The following is a 21,839-nucleotide window of genomic DNA, read 5'->3' as shown; positions in this document are numbered from 1 at the left end:
CAAGTCTCCAAGGTTCAGCACCTTCTCTAGCCTGTAGGGCCATAAAGTTCTTCCTTTGCATCCATCCTTGCTGCTGGGTTGCACTCCAGACTCCAGGACTATGGATGAGGCTCCACATTCCAGCTTTCTATGGGGGTACCCAGGAAGCACCACCATCTCCCCTCCGGAGTTAGCTTTACCCTCATTTTCCCTTCAAAATAGGCTGGGTAAAGACCCAGCAGGCTTCTCTCCCTGCCCGCTCCTGCAACGCTGGGAGTAGTATTGGTTACTGGCAATTAGTGAGGCTGCCCTTCAGGGTTCATTTCCTGGATTAGGTGAACATGTCCCCGTGTCACATTTTCCAAAAGTTGTGGCTTTTTCTGAGTAAGCGCTGGCTCAGTCTCACAAATCCCATCCTTCCCTTCTAGTTTTCCCTTCCCGCTTCTCTTCTGCATGTAACCACCTCCCCGGCAGCACCTGCAACGCGGGGGAGTTCAGACAGGCACATACCGACCTTACGCTGTGGTTGCTGGTGGCTTTAGGAAGGGGGAAAAGATGCAGCTCTGCTGCCTCTCAGCCCTGTAAAAGGTGAGGATAAGGCCAGGAGGATGCACTGCGGGAACTGGGAGGCTGTGCGAAGGTTTCACCGCGCTATGGTAATATTAACACACCGTTATGAGGAATCCCCAAATGGCTGATTAACTGTCAAATTGTGATGCTGTGCCCGTGCATGATGGTATCTGGGAAAAATGCAGCGAGGCCAACTAATTAAAATACTAACCTGGAGTTTCTCTACATGTCTGCTTTTTTATCCTTTCTTCTTTTTCTCAGTTTTTTTCTCCTGCTTTTCGTTTGCTTCCTTGCCCTTCATTTTCCCTCTTTATTATTTATAAAATTCCCTTTTATCATTTGCTTCCCATCTAGCTTCTTTCGTTTCTCCTTTTCTCCTAGCCCCTCTGTGCCCCATATTGCATTTCTCCTTCTGTTAATCAGTCCTTCTCCAGATCCTGATACCTCATGGGAACCGTCGTTCAAGGGCTTTAAGGCCGATATTACAGTTTCTCCTCTCTTCTTTTCTTTTCCGCTTCACAGGGGTAGGGGCTGTTAGTCTGACTGGCAGAGTGCTCCTGTTGTGGCTGGTGCTGCTGGTGGAAGAACAAATTTGCTGAAGGTCCCCAAAGGGACCCTGCCAAGGTCCAGCTGAATATTTGCAGTGTTTCACTCACAGATTAGGCACTTCACAGAGAAGCTATTTCAATGCAGTCACAATGTCATGTTTGTGTGTAAGGTGGGAATGGTGATGGTGCAGGGGATGCAGAGAGGGAGAAGGATTAAGCAGGCTTTCCAAATGTATCATCACAAAAATACTCACTTAACCGAGGGGAGGAAAGCACCGCCATCTCTTTCATAGGTATTAGAAACAGTGTGTTCCTGGAGTTGTCGGTTTGGATTTTCAGCTATGACGGACCAGCCGTTCTGTCATTTGCTGGCACTGATTACTGCAAGACTTAAGCTAATTTCGTTTCTGAAGAAGCCCAGCTCAGCTCGGCAGCTCCAGTTTTACCTCTCCGGCCGGCGGCAGGGAGGGCTCGATGGCATCAGGACGCGTCTCCGAGCCAGCCCCGTTTCTCCTGTGCTCCCACCAGCTCTCCCATGGCCTGGCCCACGTGCATGGGGCTCCAGAGGGGCTGGAGGGACGCCGGCAGAGCTGCCCTCAACTCACCGAGCTTGGTGAGAGCCGCTGCACAGTCCCGGGCAGCCCGCTCCTGCAATTGCCTCCTCAGCTGCAAGTGCTATGGGGGCAGAGGGAAAGAATAGGCTTTTTTTTTTAAATTCGGAATTACTCATTACATCTGGGAGCTCTCGGATGCCACGTCCTTCTAGAAGACTCTCCCTGTCAAAACCAAGCTTATTACCAAATCAGTTTATTCTCTCCTATTAGGTTGAACCACGGAGCAGCTGAGTTAAACTGACATCATTGGGTATTACCCAAAGAATGAAATTATTTAGAATTAGAAAGCCTATTCTCCTCCCAAATGATTTCTTTTTAAATTCAAAGGTAAATTTAAGGCACCCTTAACACAGCAGAGGCTGCCACGCCGCAGCCAGAGGATGAGCTCCTGCCCTGGATTTGGGAGCCGGAGCCGCCTCCAGCAGCTGCCTGGGGTACCCCCACGGGAGCGATGCTGCGGGCTCTCAGGGCTCCCCAAAGCACAGGGCACAGCCTGCACGAGGCTCGCGTCCCGCACGAACAGTCGGAGGCTTCACAGTGTTCGGGAAGTTGATAATCACTTGTGAACTCAGAAGTTTGTAATGGCTTTTAAACTCAAATTTAATTTCACTTTCAATCAAGTTGTGTCAAATTTAGCTTAAGGTTAGGTGACAGGCAGTCAGGCTGAACTGCTGCTCTGTACCTCTTCGTTTTGCTTTCCTGCCAGCCCTGGGTGAATAGATTTACTTTTTTTTAATTTGCATAAAGGTAGGGGTGAGTGCACTCAGAAGAAAATATCTGCATTCCCCAAAGCCTTTGTTATGCAAGAAAGCAAACACCACCAATGTAAAATGCCATTGTGTGACATTTGCAGCACTAAATATCCAATTTTGTGTTGGGCAGAAAATGTTTCTTTTTTCCTGATGCATAGCTTAATTTCCAAGTCATTTTCTGGCTTTCCCTGTGACTAGAGAAAGGATGTTGGGGATGATAGAGAAACTGGAATGTCTGAGGTTCAAATTGGCATGTATAAATCATATGTTTGAACCTGAGTCAATCCCCCAGAATTTTTTTTCCCCCAGGCTAGATTGGTGGGCATCCCTGTTTGCTTTTTGATTTTGTTTTTTTTCTTGTTTCTGCAATGTGGGTCATAACCAGCTTCCTAAGATTGTCTGAACAATTTTACTTAGTAAACGTGGTAGCTGTGCCCTCAAACGTCTCTCTGCTCTCTTCCTCTGGTGCACTTTATTTTTTATGGTTTTCAGTCTGTTGTACTAAAAGCATTAAATGGAGTGTCAACAAGCATTTTGTGGTTTATGGCTTGGTAAATGTAGGAGATGGGCATTCATTGGACTCCTCTAGGCAGAAATGTCCATAGCGTGGCTGCTGGTGGTTGCTGGGGACCAACCTGACTGGTCTCTTCCTCCAGCCTCCTCCACGAAGTGGTACTTTCTTCTAAGAACCATGTAGAAAATTTATTTTGATAGTGCCTTGCAGCGTTGGACTTCTAAATTTCAGAGAGTCAGACCATTGCCCCCACTCTTGGAGCTACCGTTTTAAAACAGAAGATGCTGTGTCTTTCTTAATTCTAAGTGGGATTTAATCATAGCCCATTACATCTTTTTTGCTCCTGTTCCAGAGGAGGCACTGTTTTACACACAACTTGTGGTGGGTTTTTTGTATTTAAGCATTTTTTTTGCCTTACTTTGAAAGGGTGTCTTACTATGTGGTTCGTCTTCTAGGTGCTTTCATATGCACCTTCTTTTCCTGGTAATTAAGTGTCTCAAGCTGGTAGCAACTTCCAGGCTGTCCCTCTGCCTCTAAGTGAGCTATCCTGACTGTAAGCCTGGAATTAAACAGAAACAGCTCTGTTCTCACTCCTGTGATCTCACATCAATTCACCAGTTATTATTTCCTCTTGTCAAATGAAGCAATAGCAAAGCTTTGAAATGATGTTGCAGCTTTTCCAAAGAACAATTTCCCTCTCCTCTCTCCTCCTTCTGCCTTTCCCTGTGTATTTGATAGTACATCAGCTTCCTCTTGAAATGATCCCCAGTAGAGCACTTCAGCTATTTCAGCCAGGGTTTTTCTGAAGGTATTTTTTAAAAACTAGTTTCTACAGCGGAGTTTGGTTATAATGAAGAACAATACGAAAAAAATCCCTCTGCCTTGGAGAGCCAGTCTTGTGTGCACTAACGCATGTGGTGAACTCTGTGCCTGGAATATCCCCACTGGATACAGTCAGTGCTATTGTTTGCACACACAGAGTTAAGCACCTGTGTAAGTGCTTGCAAGGTGATGGCCTTAAATCTCACTGGAAAATAAAAAGATATGCATTGCAGTGCAGGAGGGACTAAACCAATGCAACTCACTTTCATTGTCTTTTTGTTTTATTATTATCTGTGTTTCTAAAGTGGCTGTTATTTAGCAACACATATAATTAAGAGAACATGATGATCTTCCAAAGAATTTCTTCACCCCACTCCAATACTTGTCATCACTTTGATCTAAGCAGGATATTCAGGAAACTTGCGGTCTGGGCAATTTCCCAGTGATGCTGAGTGAGTATCTGATATGACAGAAGACACCAAAGGCTACAGGATTTAATCCTTGCACAGTTTTTCAGATTAATAAATGACATAACAACACCTCCAGAGTTATTTTCTTGCTGTTACTGCAGGATCGAATTTGGGCTTAGTCTGCTCCAGTGTTTCTCTTTGATGTAATTGCCTAGGAAATCACAGAACTATAGTCTTTTGAGTTGATAGGACTTTAAATGCTTATGGGTTTGAAAATAAGGACCAGATAAGGACTGTATCAGGAGTCAGATTAATGGCCAGCCTGCAGTGCAGAGATCTTGGGTGAGGTGCTGTCATCGATACCTTTGCCTCAGAGAAGTTATTCTGCCTGGAGTTGTTTGCAGCGTGTGAGTGGAGCCAGAGCAGCCTGTCTTGGTGGCCCAAATCTTCAATAAATCAATGGAAATCCGGGCATGGCCAGCGTATGTTCAGTGAAGTTCACGGTTCTTACAGCCTTTCTGTACAAAGTTTCACGGTGAACTCAACAATCACTTAGGATGCCATAGGCTATTTGCAATATCACAGGGTTTTCCTGGCGTCATTGCTAATACCAGTGCACCAGGCCAGTCCAGAACAGCTGAAAAAAAGGATGCTTGGAAAGCTGGAAAGATTTTTGTTCACAGTAACACACGGTGTCAATGAATTGTGCGATGGGAAGTCTGTAAGCATGGATCTTTCTGGGTGCTGAATGAACCGGAGGAGATATGACACCTCTCGGAGCTTTTGTTTCAGTTTCTGAACATCTTTTGGTATTCGTCATCACTTTCAGTCACTGGTTTTTAAGATGTGTCTGTAAACAAAGGACTTCTTAGAAAATACTTTTTCAAGGGTAGACTGGAAAAGGGTGGAAGAGTTTATGAAGCAAAAGCTAACAGCTTCCAAAGTATAACAATATAAGCACGTTAATAAACATTGAGTGGTAGGTCATAAAATTCCTTTCAGTTTTATATAAGAAAACAATACATTGTATAAAATCATAGAATAAATTACCTTTCTTCCTTTAAAAGCCTCAGCAGTTTCTCTTTAATGGCAACATAGTATTTGGAAATACTATTTCCTAAATAAACAATGTCATACTGCTTAACTTAAGGAAATGTACTTTGGTAACGAGTTTCAGCACTTGTTTTTCTCCCTTCCCTTTCTCTAGGACAGTTGCACTGCCTCCAGTGAGTTAGCCTAGCCTTGCCTGTGATGGACAAGGAGGCAAGCCAACTCGAGAGGGACCACATTCACAGCGTATATGAGAAAATTGCTCCTTGCTTCAATGACGCGTGCTACAAGGCATGGCCAAAGGTGCAGCAGTTCATTTCAGAGCAGGAACCAGGCAGCCTGATTGCTGATATTGGTGAGTGGGGTTGTTTATCACATTGCTAATGACAGTCTCAGTACGTCCTCTCTTTCTATCAAGCAATATTTGTGGCAGAAAAGTTTGGAGCTTGTGAATCAAACTGGGGAATCAAAATGGCCAGACTGACTATCAAAATTTGCCTCCTGCTTTGCTCCACCATTCACAGGTATATGAAGACAATTTTACTTTTCCCAGTATCCAGTAGGTCAACTAAACCGAAGCTAAATTTATTAAGATGTCGTTAGTGGATGCTTATGTTGTGTATTGGTATGATAATTCTGGAATTTGAAATCTTGTTTAGCTGTTACAACATGTAGTGGTGTGGCCAATTTGAAGCAAGTATCGTGACACTGTCCTGAGTGCTTTAGGGAACAATATGTGACAGGTTTTAATTCCCTGAAGGTTTGAGAATGTCTAACTGGTACAAGGGAAGTCTCTGTACTGGTTTCAGCACCTGCACAAGAAGTGGATACATGCTGGGTGCCCAAATGAGGTCTGGGCATTAACTCATCAGTTCTACATGTTTAGGCTAGACTTCTAAATAGCTCTTTGGACCTGTAATCCTTTCCAACAGCACATATGTGTAGTCTCCCCACTATAGCATGGGAATGTTTGTGAAGGAGAAAAATGACTGAGGGTTGGAGTAATCACACTAACTTTTGGGGCATCTTTCAAACGTTACCGTATACTTTTCCCAGTTTATCACAGTGTAAATGCTGGGAACTATATTCCTACCAGACCTTGGCAGATTTTGCAGTGTTTTCAATGTGAACAAATAAAACATACGAAGAACCAGCACATTGAATTTTTACTGATGTCACAGACTTTGGGCTTTGTTAGTGCTGTAATTTAAGCTCAGGCTTGGCTCCTGGGCTTTGGCCTGCAGAGGCTGCTGGCACGCTGTTGTGGTGCCCGTGGCCAGAGACGAGTTTTGTGTGAAACACAACTGCCAAGAGTGGTGGCACGGTGCTGGAAAGGAGCCTACCTTCGGGGCTCTCCTCTGCCCCTCCATCCCTGGGAAGCAGCCTCTGGTGTCAGATTAGAGGAAACATATTTAGTAGCTGTCGTTTGGCTTCTACTTTAGCCTTCCCCTCCAAAAGTGAAAACCAGAAAAAGTCCTGGAGTTCTTTTCCAGTCAGAGCTCCAGGGTAGACCTCTTTCTGCTCTTTCTCCTTGGAAAACCAAGTCTGATATTAGCCAAGTGCTGGCACCAGTTCACAGCACCTCTTCTCAGCTGGTGCTGAAGTCAGGCATGGGAAGGACTGAGAGAGCCCCAGCTTTTCTCTGGATAGCTTTCCTTCATTCCTGGGAGGTGGGATCAGCAGTTAATATTAGACAGGCAGTTCGGAGCAGACTTCTATCTGCAGCTCAGCAATGATTCATCTCCAGTTCAAATGGCGTAACAGATTGATGGGTCTGGGAGGCTTCTTACTGAACACAAGGACCCACACAGGGTTTCAGAATAGGTGCTATGGGGTGGCTGTAACCTAAATATAGGGACTTAAATATTTGGAAGGCTCCAAAATAACTATAATTTTTTTTTTAATTAATTAGAGATAAAATCTGGGCTCTGACCCAAGCTCAATGTTTGATGTAAGCATAGCCATAAACAGGATGTGAACTAAGGTCTGCACAAGGTACAGGGTATTACTGGTAGCCAGATGCACTTACCTCCCTGATCTTAATCTGAACTACGATATTTATGATGCAAGTGGGAAGGCAAGTTTTTAAAATTAACAGTCTACTTTAAAATGCACTTTGTGTTAAGATCCAGATAATTCTGCAAACAGATTATCAAAAATTTAGATAAGATCCATTTTACTGCTGACATTAAAATCCTCCTTATCTAAAGATGTCTGCCTTTATTTCAACACAACAAGTATTTCAATTTGGGAAGATGTAAATTTCCATGTCACAGGATCCATTATGAAAAGGAAACTGCGTGGAGATACCAGAAAAAGAAACTCCACTGTTGTCATGGTGACAGCAATTAGCAGCAGTTAAAACAGCAAACAATGGATTTAATGGTTTGGTCTAATAGTGACTTAATTACTTAGCAGTCTAGTTTGTCTATCAGCGTTTCAATACACAGGAATAATTCAGTGCAGTGCTCTCACTACATGATGCTTTCAGTTAGCATTTTGAGTCTATTACAAGCAGAATTGCAGTAGCATCATTACCATAAATATTTTTGATTCTGTATGTGGTGGGAAGGCCAAGGTAAATGCTCTCTAGCAATCCCACTTGAACACCTCCTGTCACGCAGCAGAGAGCCTGCTAGACGGAAAGGAGCAGTCTGTGCTCATTGTACTGTGATTGTAAAAAATAACCTGAATTCCACTGCAATTGTATCATCTCCTTTAAAATGGGTGGAGAATTTCAAGCTATTAGGCCAGTCAAGGGTGTACATCATGGCTTATGTCAGGAATACATTTTCTTTTGTACAGACACCAAATGTCCACCTTTCTTTCTCCTCCTCATTATTACTTCAGGCTGTGGAAACGGCAAATACCTTCACATCAGTTCTCAAGTCTATAAACTGGGTTGCGACTACTGTTTCCCGTCGGTGGAATCAGCATGAAATGAAGGCCATGAAGTAACAGTATGCCATAGCTTGTGTCCGCCTTATCGAAGTGAGTGCTCCGATGCTGTCCTGTCCATCGCTGGTAAGTTCTGCGTGCTGCCAGTGTCTATAGGCCAGACCTTTAAAGAGTCTAAACTACTTAGGCCGGCATCACAGTCTTTTCTAGGTTTGGGTTTTTTCAGTGACCAACAGAATATTTGGGGTTGTGTAGACCAGGTAAATCTATATGAGCACAAGGAATGTATATTATTGCAAAGTCAGTGAAAAACTGCAAAATGGGTAAGTCACACACATGTGAGCTGAATTTTATTCTAGCCCAATCACAACTAAACTACAATGTGCAAAACAGGAGAGCGCCTTGTTTGTGCCTTACCACATGGCAGAAATTTGAAATGTTGGCTCTGTCAGGAAGAAGATATAACAAAACTTGCTTAGGAACACTGAGCATATTCAAAGCACAGTATTAAATCCTTCTGCACCTTTCCAAACACTGGTTTTTTCCTCCCATGCTCCATGTTTTGTCAGCCAACACAATCATTTTTGTGCTTATGAAGAAGGATGACCATGACACTGATCCAGCTGGAAAGTAACGCAGCAAAAAGAAAGGTTGCTTTTAGCTGAATGAGTTACCCATTGCTTCACTGCAGAGAGACCCATTTCAGCAAAAGCAGGGGATAATGCATAGAAAGAACAAGAAGCCGATGACAAATCAAGCAGAAGTGCTTATTTCAGTGGCACTGCCGCCTTAAAATGTAAGATTTTCCCTTTTTGTTTAGTTGCCCTTTTCAAAATACCTTAATGATGGAAGAACTACCCGTCTTTGCCACTTTTAAAGCAGACACTGAACGGTAGCTTTAGCCTTTGCTTTTTTCTCTTCTAAATTTTGAGGGTTCTTTTGTTTTGGAAGTCTTGAAATTATTCAACCACCTTTTAAAAGTTAGTTATTAAGCTTATACTGATTAAAAGTTGGGCAATACTGTAAATAAAACAAATTACAGTGCTCAGCAAACCTGATTTTCCTTTTCTTAACCAAAGAAGTGTGAAGGTCTCCAAGCCTTGTTAAATCAAAGTGAAATGTTAATACCTCACATCTCTTGAAGTTAGTGAGTAGCCTGACACAGCCTTTTCTCCAGGTCTCGGGTGACCTTTCCTGAAGCCCTGAAGGACTTTACTTTTCAAGCCCAGGTCCATTTGACATTTGATGGAAATTTGAGATTGCATTATTGTCACTGGTACATCATTGTGTGGGGCTGTGAACCATGCTCAGCTACACCATCTGAAAATCTTTCAGTCATGATTTAAGAAACATGACCAATAGCTAACAGTCCTCATTATTAGATTTTCACATCCTTTGCCCAGATGGAGTAACAACCTTCGTGTGCCCAAAGGTGGGTGATTTTGCATTCTCTGGAAATCCAGGGTAAGGAAGTGAAGGACAAGCCAGATTTGTTGAAAAGGGTATGTAGCAATGTTCAGAAGTTGTCTGACTCAGAAGAATCTGTGCCCCGGGAGTACTTACGAACAGCCTACAGAAAAGCAGAGTAGCTGGGCTGGAGATGATACAGAACTACAGACCTTCCTATCCACAGCAAGCTGAAAACCGTGTTTGCAGGGCTGCTGCACAAGAAGCTAGAATCGGTGACAAATCCAGAAGGACACTTGGGCAACGGGTAGAACTGCGTGGTTATGGACAGTGGCCCTTTCAGCGCTATAATATGGCTGCAAATTACAAAGTTATTTCTGTTACAGCCTTTACCAACACAGGTCATGCATGAACCATAGTAATGATCGTGTTTCCTTATTATTGATGAAAAATATGATTCAGATGCATCATAAAGCTTCAAATAATAGGTTGAATTATTATATATACAAGTATATAGTATCATACTAGTATAGTACATATATACTATAGTTTGGGTAAGCATGTGCTCTTTTAATCTTCAGAGGATTGTCAAAGGAGGCAAGAAATTTCTGTTGGTGTTCTAAAGCCAGGTCTGTAGTAGGAAATATTGGCAGAAGAGGAGCGTCAAGCCTAACTCGATGATTTTTTCCTTGTAATATGCATATATAATGAAGTATTTTTGCTAGTTCCATGAATGGAATCACCTATACTGACAAGAAACAAATCTAGACATGATATATCAGCAAAAGTTTAAAATGTGCTGCTTTCAAATGCTTAACTTTCTGTTCAAGGAGACAAATTTGCCCTGTGAGTATACAAGTCATTCCACAATGTTTTCACTGCCTTAAGAAAGAAATCACTTTCCCAGTGTATTCATAGCATAATTTTATTTGAGATTTAATATCATCAAACAACAGAAATCATCCCATTGCCATTTACTGATGGCTTTGTTATTGTTAGCGTGATGAAGCCATTCCTGTATTATTGAAATAAGTAGGATTCCTGCCACTTGCAGTAATGAAAAGAGGACTGGCACTCGTGTTTCCACTTTATCTAAGGAATTGTTGCGAATCGTAATGCAGGACTGATTTTTTAGCATGGCTTTACCTCTGTCAAGGTGGCTTTCTCCTTTATATGGAAAGGTCACGTTCTGTGTTAATAAAATCTTGTATATGCTGAGCTCTTGGACTCTGAAATGGGCAAAGGATAAGAAGAAGCTTTTTCTATTCATTTAGAGAAGTAATTTCTTTCCTCCAAATGCAAAGGTGAAGACATCACATTTTCCTCTCCTGTTAGGAGTCAGATGCTCAAGTCCATAAAGTTATTTTATATTAATGAAATATCTGATCAGACTCTTCATCCCAGTGGGAAAAAAGGGTTTCTGAAGTGAAAAGCATCAAATGGCTTTCCTTGGTGTTAATACCAATATGTGAAAATTAACTTTGCTTTAATCTGTGATCTTTTAGTAATGTAGTAATTTAACAGAGAAAGTAAGGGGAACCTAAGGGACATAAACATGTCTAGTCCTCTAATTTACACTGCCTGAGAAAATGGTCTGCGTAATTGCAGATAGTATAATTCTTAAAGTTTACAAGGTGGAAGAGTCTCTTGGGGAAAAAAGGAGTCCAAATAAAAAGTCCAGGAGAGTTTCCTTACTATATAAGGTTCTGTCTTTATGGTAGAATTCCATGAGATGCTGAGCAGGAAGAAACCAAGTGTTAGTATCAGATCATAGCAGTGTAGTTACATTGCACTGTTGTGCCAATTAATGTGGGCACAATATTGCAATGCTGTCATGACATAGTTTCTTTAGCCCATAAAGAAACCTCATATTTCTGTGCACCATTGGTTATTTCTGCATAACACTGAGTTTTGTCAGATGATAGGTATATCATCACTACTTGCCAGGTGTCCTAAATTCTGTTTTTCCAAAGGATCAGTCAGGATTACATTCTAACAGTTTTTTTACTTTTTCCAACAAAAAGGCACTGTGGTCAGAAAAATTACGTTTTCTGAAAGAAGCAAAGTTAAAGGCACAAGAAGCAATTTGTCCCAGTGGAAAGCAGAGTATAACAACGTCTGGTATGACAGCATCAGGAACTCTTTAATGCCGTAGAAATTGAAAAGAAATCATCAAAAAACATCACTATCAATAATTACAAGAGATGGTGTGAAGAACCAAAGTCAGGATGACTACAGCATAACATGAATTAGAACTAGGATAAGGTTTTATAAATGTATACAAAGCAAGAGGAAAACAAAAAGGAAAGAAGAGCAAATAACAGATGACAAGGGAAGTTGCATTTTTCTTTGGTCTTTACAAAAAGTTAATAGTAGTCATCAGCAAGTTAGTAGAGTTTTAACCAGAGGACAGGAGTTTAGACTATAAAAGAGAAATTATGTCTTAAAGAATATTTAGATAAATTAGGTTACACAAATTGTTAGGAAATCATGAAATTAATCTCAAACTACTGAGAACTAGCAGATTATCCTTAAGATCTCCAGCAAGTGAAGAAAAGCAAACATAATACTTGTTTCCAAAAAAGAAAGGACGTCAAGAGGAAGCCAGCCTAATTTAGATTTATACAAGGATACTAGAATAAATAATTTAAATAATCTAATTTAAATAGAATAAATTATTTAAACCTACAGAATACTAATGTAATGGGAAACAGCCAACATGTATTTGTCAGGAGCAAGCCAATCTGCTTTCTGTCTTTGAGATACAGAACCCATCGAGAGGGACGTACCATGCTCAGGAAGGAAACATTCAATGAACAAAGTGAGAAATAATGGCCAGGCAAGATGGACCACAGGCCAAATACGTGTGAGTAGTGTCCTGCTGTTACAAAACCAGCCAAATACCTGTCTGGAGTACAGTGACAGAGCAGTTTCATGGAAGGCAGAAGAATGAGTCACCCGCCTGCACTTGGCACTTTTGAGATTCTAGGTGGAATATCTTCTCTGCTTTTGGGAACCATGCCTTACAAAGTTTGCAGTCAATATGGAGACATTTTAAATAACTGATGTTCAGAAAATCTGAATTATTAGAGGAAGCTGAAGGAATTGGGTTTGGTTAGTCGAGAAAGGAAAAAAATGAAAGACTGAAGGAAACATAATAGTCTTCAAATACATAAATGATTTTTACAGAAAGCTGTTCTTTATTTGACATGGGAAGAAAAAAAAAAATCATCTTACCCTGCAGCAAAGGTTATTTACCTCAGATATGAAAAGGCTTTTAAGAGCAGGTTAGACCAATTTGGGTCACATTTGGGCCAAGCATTTAATCCTGCCTTGGAGATGGAAGATGAATGACCTCTATTTTTCTGCATCTATTTTAATGTAAAGGCCACCTGGCCTTTCTGAGAAAAAAATCCCTTGACTCTCCTGTATCCAGTTGCTGCCTAATGCTAATACAGCTCCTCTCACAGCAGCAAACTCTCCTCCCTGATGGAAGTCAGAGGTGCAAAATACTAACAAAGTCTGAATATCGTAAGAGGTCTCGGAGGCAGAGGAGAAGTGTCACCCACAGAGTACCTCTGCTTCTTCTGAGACATCTGCAAGCCCTGATTTCAGCTTTGGTCTCATCACTCTTAGTGTGTTATTTAAAGTGAATAATACAGTTATTTCTAAGTTAGTAATCGTGAATTCTTAGAGATGCGGAGAAGCTCCGTAGGACAGCCAGAGCCTGTGGTTGACACCCGCAGGCTTTATCCGTCATTCACGCAGTTGCTGCCACTGGGCTTGTCAGCTGGCAGCGTTGTCTTTCGGTGCAATTCTCACCAACAGCGAGGAGCCTGATTTCTATCTCACTTCATTAAAACAGGAGCTTTGTGTTCCTTGCATTGATATTTTCATGCAAGTTATAATTGATTTATCAAAAATATCCTGTTTATTTCCAGTGGATGATACATAGTTATCTCAGGATGGGGTCTGGTCAGAAAACTTGACTTTTTTTTTTTTTTTTCCTTAGAAAAACATTCATCACAACAGAACAGGCTCCGCCCCTTACAGTCCCCTCTATTTCTCCAGGTCACTGGAGTGCAGAACTGGTGCAAGCTCCAAATACACCCTTATATTTAGCTTAATTTTCACAGTAGCAGCCTGCTCAGCATTTTTAAATGCAATCATTTATTTTAGACCACAGTTAGCTATCTGTGGTCTTATCGCTGTCGTCATGTTGACAGTATATCTGTTTTAAATCTCACCTACATGTTCTTAACAACATGTTACCTGGTCGCAAGGTCTTGACCAGCTGCTGGGTGTCATTAAAAGAGGTGACAGCTTCTCGCCGGCTGCACAACTCGCTCGTGTACGGATGCTGTCCTCTGCTCGCTCGGGCTGCAGAGCAACACGGCTGTGGTTTTGGAACACAAAAGGAGGGATGGCTGAGCTGCTTCCACGTGATGGTTTTGGCAGGTTTGTGCTGCTACCTGAGAGCAGGCTTCCGAGTACGGGGATTTCACTCCGTACTACCAATAGCTTATTCTCCTGCTGAGTAAGACATTGAGATCCAGAATGGATCCAGAACGGCATTCAGGCACCTGAGCTGGGTCACAATTAAACCTTCTTCACTAAACAAAGATCCGTAGTGCCAAGGCCTCTTTGGAGGGTGGTGACTAGCAGAGCATTGCAGAGATTTCACTTTTTTTCCTCTTTCCACTTCAGCCAAGTCCTCCGGGCACTCACCCAGAAAGCGGAAAGGCTCGATTCCCTCCCTTCCTCAAACCCACATTCCCAATACTCAGGGACGTGCCCCAGTCCTCCAGCACTCAGCTCTGTTGGGTGCAGAAAACCACCACCACCCTCCCTTGGAACCGGCAGCCAAAAAGCCCAAGGGAGCCTAATCCTGTAGCCCGGCACGTAGGAGCACGCCCAGGAGGGAAGGAAAGGCAGCAGGCACCGCGAGGGTGGCACAAAGCAAGGGATGGGAACAGCGTGAAGAGAACTGCTCCACCTGACCTTGTTTTATTCTCCTCTTCTGCTGATTTTTAGCTACAGGTGTCCCCACTGCTGTGACAAGCGTTTCAGAATTATCTTTAATATAAATGCAGAATTAATCCTGCTGAAACCAGTGTAGCTACCCAGATGCTTAAAATTAAGCATATAATTATATTCCTGAATCAAGGCTTTAATAAGTTAATTAAATTTCATAATTATAATGATTTTTATAAAGGCAGCATCCTCATTTGCTAATGCTAACCATAAATGTGCGAAAATAAAAGAAGGAGCGAGTTTTCCGATGTAAGTAATTAATGAGTTATGTTTTTAATAGGAAAAAGTTTTTAATGGAAACACTGTTTGAAGTTTACTCAGTAATTCTTTTAAATAATTCTTTGGTATATTAGTATTTTTCCTCCCCTCTTTATTTTTGATACCACCATAATGAAGAGAATAAAATCATATTTAACTTAGAATCATGCCTTCTATATATGTGGTAATTGTTCCTATTATTAGAGCTGACAGAGATAAAGTGACATCTGAAGTGTATGTACAGTATATACAAAAGAGTCTCAAAGATAAAGATTCCATGATCCTTAAATACTTTCCAAATGTCTCTGAAGGGATTTAACTTCAGCAAAGAAGTTTGACAGAGAAAAGCAATTTCTGATTACACAGATTTCTTTTTGCCATTTAACAGGGTTTAAATTAAATCACTGACCTAAAATACTAATTTTGAAAATGGCTTCTAAAAAAAAAATTCAGACAAAGTTGTTGATGCGTTCAGGTTTGTTCTCTGAAGACAGCTGAATGACACAAAAAATGTATCATGCATTGTCTGCTTGGTCTAAATAATCCCTTTTAGTAGGATTAGTCACAGTATTAAATTAAGAGAAGGAGCAATTAATTATATTCTTATGAAATGAAGAAGAGAAGAATCTTTGAAATAGTCTCCTTTCCTCCTTACCCTCTCCCTTTGAAATCTAAAATTGCATTATGGATTTTTCAGTTATGGAAAATCTTTCAGTCTTCAATTTAAACAAAAGTGGTGGGAATGAGCAGTACATGGCACAAAATTAATTTGGATTGACTTTTATGTACGCTAGGGGAATGTATGGCCAAAATGAAAAGGAATGCTTGATTTATAACAACTGTTAATCCATGAAGCAAGACCTTGCTGCTGCAAAGAGCTGTCAGGAGTTTTGGACAAGCACCTGTGCTCACCCCAAACAAATATTTTGTGCTTAGATTTCCTTTTTGCAATTGTTTATTTGGATGTTTAAAAAATTGAATGTGGTCCTACTTGTCCTCATCACCATGGCATGGTGTTGCTTAGTACGATAATGACATAATGTTCATTAAAGCCCTTTTTGTAGTGAACTTAAGAGGTTTTTCCAGCTTTCATTACAAGGGTTGCATAACAGCTAAAAAGCTCTTAATATTCTTCTGTGGAAAAAAGCATGAGGATAAACTTTTGGAAGAAAAGATAGTAGGCAGACAGCTACAGAGGAGAGCAGTGTAATAATAAGGATGTGTCACTAACTCTCTGATAAACTTGGGAAAATGACCACAGATTATTAAGAGAGATTGTGAGGGCTGTGAGGGCTATGAGGGCAGAAAACACGATATTGAGACACCACAATTATCCATGTGTAGGTTGTGTAAATGATACACAGGGGCATGAAACCTCCTGGAAAAATTAATCTGAGAATCCACAAAAGGGAAGCAACTCTTATTAGTCTGGACCGGTGCATCAGGCCCACATCAATAAGTAATTGTGCAAGAACCACATTCTCCCACTGAATTTAATGTGACCGTAACCAAACCTCCTGCTAGGAACAAAAATGCTTTAAAAAATCCACTGCATAAAAGTTTACTACCAAAAAGGAAGAAACTCTAAGGAAAATTGAATGGGAAAGCCAGAATGGTAAAATGCTAGCAGACGCGCGTGGAAAGTGCTGAAAGACTCAATGTTGAATGCTTAGTGTAGGTGTATGGCACCTATAAAAAGGCCGCTGTTCGACAGATTCTTATGTAATTTATAGTTACAAATCAAATGAATAGGCTAGTGATAAAGTTTGCTTTATGGTGACATAGAGATATTCAGGATTACTGACCGCAAAGTTGCAAAAAAAGTCTTGTGAAACTAATGACTGGGTGCAAAATTGCAGAAAAGTATTTGTGGATAAATGCTAGGTAATGTGCATAGAAAAAAATAACTAAGCATACAGGCACAGTGGTACCCTCTATCCTTGTTTAGGAAAGAGATATTGAAGTCATTAGACTCATTTTCATTAGCTCAGTGTTCAAACCTGGTCAAAAAAGTATTGAAATACTAGGAACAAAAATGAAAATCCAGAAGAATGGTAGAAGATAAATACCTAGTGCATCCATATCTTGAACACTGCGTGAAATTCGGGTTTCCTCCATCTCTGGAAGGTCCTTATAATGATCAAAGGTGCCAACTCTTTATGTATGAGGATAGATTAATGGGCTAGGGCTTTTCACCTAAGAAAGAAGAGTATCATCATAAAAGTACCATAAAAGAAGTGTATACCTCATACTGCTCCTAGGGGAGAGGGAGATAGCATTCTGGAGCCCAGAAATGATATTAAATTAGTGAACAGGGAGTAAATTTCTGCAGTTTCTTACAACAGGAGAAGCGCAGGGAAAGATTTAAAATGGAAGGACCCACTTTTCTAAAAAATATATAATTAAAGTGCAGATTCCTTTGATATGTGAATTTGTGTAATCAGAAGTACAAGTGAGTCCAAGAAAGTATCCATGGAGGACAGACCCATCACTGGCTATAAGACACAAGCTCCAGCCCGTGGCTGAGGAAGCTTTTAGGCTGCCGACTGCAGGAGGCAAGGGGAGAGAGCATCACTGCTCTTCCCTCCTTTCTTTCCCGAATATCTGGTGCTGCCCGTTGCCACAGCTCCGTGCTGGAGGGCTGTTTGCTCCAGCCCAGGCTGAGTTTCCTCTGCCCTGATATTGTTTTCACCACCTGCAGGCTTCTGTATTTATTGTCATTTAGGACAAAACTAATTTTCATTTCAAGTACCAGTCGTTATGACAAGTGCAGTTTGAAGCATCTGGACCCTTGTTTTACAGTGTTTGGGTGGTGGGAAATCACCTTAAAATACGTTGAACAGCTGGTGAAAGATTGTTCTAGGGGTTTAGCACTGCAAGACTCCGGGGAGACCTTATTGCGGTCTTTCAATGCTAAAATGCTTGTAAGAAGGATGGAAAAAGTTTTTACCAGGGCCTGTAGTGACAGGACAGGGGCAAGTTTTAGACTGAAAGAGGGTAGATTTAGTTTAGTTGTAAAGGAAGAAATTCTTTGCTGTGAGAGTGGTGAGGCACCGAGGGAACAGGTTGCCCAGAGAACTTGTGGCTGCCCCATCCTGGCAGTGTTCAAGGCCAGGCTGGATGGGGCTTGGAGCAACCTGGTCTAGTGGAAGGTGTCCCTGCCCATGGCAGGGGGTGGGAACTAGGTGATCTTTAAGGTCCCCTCCAACCCAAACTATTCTATGATTCTATGCAATACCACCCCAGTGCCATCTGCTCATCAGTATGAGAGGAATTGCAGGAGAAGCAGATCTGAACCATTCCCACCGGAGCAGAGGGAAGCAGGCTCATGTCCCTGCTGGGCTGCGATCAGGCCCTCGGTGAGGGTTTGTGCCTCACCGCCAGCTAACGTGAGCCGCTCCGTCTCTGAAACAGCACCTTTACTGCACAGTACAGATTGTTCCGTTTAAACACAGTTTCAACATACAAGGAATTTAATGTCAAGGAAAAGAAAGAAATTATTTTTTTATAAGCCGCCCACCTTAGGTGAATGTGGCTGCCTGGTGATCTTGGAGCCTGACAGGTTTGGCTTTGATTAAAAATAATCATGTGCAATAATTCACGTGATAATCTGTGATTTCAGGATAGTGTGATGTTGCCCCATGCAGATGCTCTATTTCTTTGCGTTATGCATTTTTAAATTGAATACATCACCCATAGCTTTTAAAATTATCTGACAAATTTATCTTGACAACACTAAAGTTTTGCTCAGTGTGAGATTTTATTAATATGCTGTAATTTCTTAAATGATACTTGATCCCTTTTTAATTAGAATAGCCATAATGTTTCAATGTCAACGTCTCCACTAGTGCTAGAAGACCTGAGCTTTTGGAATTGATTTCTGTTCATCTCAAACAAGTGAGACCTACAGGCAGAGCAGCTGAATAACTACATGTTAAAAGACCCTATTTCTTCAAAGCTCGCCTTTTGATCCTCACATTGCCGCCAAGGCTCTGAATGCATCATTCATTGCAGGGAAAGTGTTTTCCTATCTCAGCTGGATTGCATGCTGTTATTCTTTTAATTGTAAAGTGTCTTTTTTTTTCTGAGGCAAAATGGATCTGATGGTGAATGGCTGCCCTGACAGACACAGAGAGGCTGCACATACAGAGCTTCTGCTAGCATTTTCTAACGTTTCTCGAAACAATCGAAAGCTTGCACCTTTTTTTTTTCCCTTGAGAGATCTGTTATTCTTCTGTGGAAACCAACACCTCAGCAGCTTAACCAAAAAATGGTTTATCATTGTAACCTGAAGTGGTATGTGTAGAAGTGTCTGCCCAAACCGGTACAGGCATTTTCACTGAGGAAAATATATGGTTGGATAAATATCACTAATCCTATTGCTTTTTGTTTTCAGCATCTTTAATATGTGCCCTTTCCTTTCCAGCACTATTCCCGAATTTTTTCCTATTCTTATTTCTCATGTAACATTCATTTGATGTAGTTGAAACTTTGCTGAGGTCCCTGCTGTGCACCAAGACCTAATCAACCTCGACATCTGTTGCGAATTGCTCTAGAGCTGCTCAGCCTGAGAGCAGGAGCCAACCTGCAGAGCTGCCGTTCGGCAAATGCCTGCCAAAGCCTAAGGCCAATGGCCCTTTTCGGGGCAAAAATTTTTACTGAAATGGGAGTCGAATTTAAACTCAGTTCTGACTCAAGCAAAGCTGTGCTGCTTGAGTTTCGCCATCGTAATGGTGAGGCGTTCTCCACGTCATGCATGTTTCTGTAGTGTGGGGGGTTATCAAGCATGAGTGGGACTATCTAATTATTTTTTTTCATGATATATGCTTGTTAATGGCAGAAGTAGACAAATGCTAGTTGACTAAGTGTCTTTCACCCATATGTTGATGATTTAAATATATCCCAGGCTGATAGCGACTGTTCATTTTTTCTGCTGTTACTGACGTCTGACAATAAAGGAGAAGAAATGGGCAGGCGGTTTTAACCTAGTCCTTTTTAATGGGTTATCATCAGCAGGATCACTAGCACGGCTGTTGCAAGGACCATGTATGGTCTCGGTCTTTCAGAAGTGCTTCTTTCAGGCTGCAGATGAGCATTAGGTGAGGGTAAAAAAGGGCCAGGTTGCTTTGCCACTGACCGAGTGGTAGCCTTTCACAGAGAAAACGAGTCTGTTGTGTTGTTCATTGCTGATCCGAAAGATGTCATTTGTTTCAATGTTTCTAAATTCTGCTGCGTTTTTAAAATAAGTCAGCGTGTTATGAACTCTTTAGAGTTGGAGATAGCACAATGTTCGAGATGTTAGAGGTAGTACAATAACATGTAGCACAATGGAAGATAAATGATGTATTCCTGTGGTGCAAACCACAGGCTGCCAGTGTGTCAGAGCCAGTCCCTGTCCTTATACTCTGTATTCATTAGTGCCTCGAGGGATACTTATTCACCTTATCTGTTCTGTTCTAGTGATTCACCATTTTTCAACGGAAGAGAGGTGCATGCGGGCAATAAAAGAGACGGCTCGTATCTTAAGAGTAGGAGGCCAGATAATGATATATGTGTGGGCAATGGAGCAAAACCGGAGAAGATTTGAAAAGCAAGATGTCTTTGTTCCTTGGAATCCTTCACCTCCTTCCTGCTCCTCGGGTGAGCCTTGCCCACGTGGAGTACAAAAATCAATCCTTCGCAAGGACAAAGAGCTGGCTTTGAACCAGCCCTGTCGTAAGTTGGACGGGACTTCAGAGGTACACAGGACAGCAAGGAGCTCATCCCGTGGAGGGGAGAAAAAAGCACTGTGCACGGCGTTAGAGAAATCTCTGAGACGGTCTCTGTTCTCAAGATGACTTGACTCGGTATTAGGTGCGGGTGATCAGCGGCACCAAGAAGAGCTCATTAGATACTGCAATTATGATGTTCAGCTGAATGAATTAAACAGAGGGAAAAAAGAAGAGACCGTAGCTTTCTGAAACACGCTTCTGATTTTTTTTCTACATTGCAAACCGAGTTTTGAAAATACAACAGCTTTTGAAGTGGCTGTTAAACCTGTGCTGCCCATGTCACGCTGCTTGAAGGCTTTCAGAAGTCGTTATTCAGAATTAGGGCAAGCAACTACACAGCTCCCTTATGCCTGCAGATACTCCTCACAATTGCAGCAGAGTGTGTTTACCTGACCTGATTTCACATCAGAAAGAATTAGCTGTCAGACAACAACTTAAAATAGACCATCACCCAAAACAAGGAGCTTTCTGCCAACCTCAGAACAAAAGGAGACCAGGCTCTTCTCCGCAGAGAGCAGTCAGTGAGTGCACCCCGACCACCCAGAGCCGGCAGCAGACCTGGCTGAGGTACTACCACGTTTTTAAAGAAGGGGAGCTGGCTGAGCTGATAAACTGTCACATTCCTGAGCTATATATTACTCAATCATACTTTGACCATGCCAATTGGTGCGTGATTGCAGAAAAGACTGAAATGTGGAAGATCTAGGGGAAATTTCCTTACTGAAATGCACCAAGAATAGTTCTGGGCTTTCTTCCTTTTGAAAGCTCAGCACCTTTGAAAATCTTTCCTGAAGCTTTTTATAGCCTCAGGTTTGTTTTAGGGGAGAGGGGGACATATGAGGACGAGACTGCTTTGAAAATCTCAGGTTCTGTGACTTTGTTTTCTTTGATTTTGTTCTTAAAATACATCTCTATTGATTTTTTTTTCTAGAGTTATTATTTCAGACCGAGCGCATTTTAGCACACTGACCCCTTTCCATAAACAGCTGCCAGCTGTGTTTTGTTGCTTGAAAATAAGTAAAATACAGTTGGAAGGTGATTGCTGGATTATTTTTTACATGTGCATTAAAAAGCTTTGTTATTCATTTATAACTATATAATCATTCGTGTCAACTTTTTATTTTAAAATTTATCATACTCTGCCACTTGATGTAACGTAACGCGGGAAGTAATTGAAAGATGCACTATTTTATTACAGTTCACTTTGTCAGC

General features: G+C 41.5%; 1 protein-coding gene across 1 annotated transcript; it reads left to right on the top strand.

The window, feature by feature from the left end:
- The first annotated feature begins 5,460 nt into the window (after positions 1 to 5,460).
- Positions 5,461 to 21,605, top strand: LOC128153275 (probable tRNA methyltransferase 9B). The gene is given in 4 exon segments (XM_052812412.1): positions 5,461 to 5,614; positions 8,110 to 8,283; positions 20,317 to 20,594; positions 21,037 to 21,605. Coding segments are annotated over 4 exon segments (903 nt in total). The 3' UTR covers positions 21,334 to 21,605.
- Positions 21,606 to 21,839: the final 234 nt, after the last annotated feature.

This window comes from Harpia harpyja, chromosome 17, assembly GCF_026419915.1.
Source record: "Harpia harpyja isolate bHarHar1 chromosome 17, bHarHar1 primary haplotype, whole genome shotgun sequence".
Classification (NCBI taxonomy): domain Eukaryota; kingdom Metazoa; phylum Chordata; class Aves; order Accipitriformes; family Accipitridae; genus Harpia; species Harpia harpyja.
Note: the sequence above shows the minus strand (reverse complement) of the source record. Positions and strands in the feature narration are given on the sequence as shown.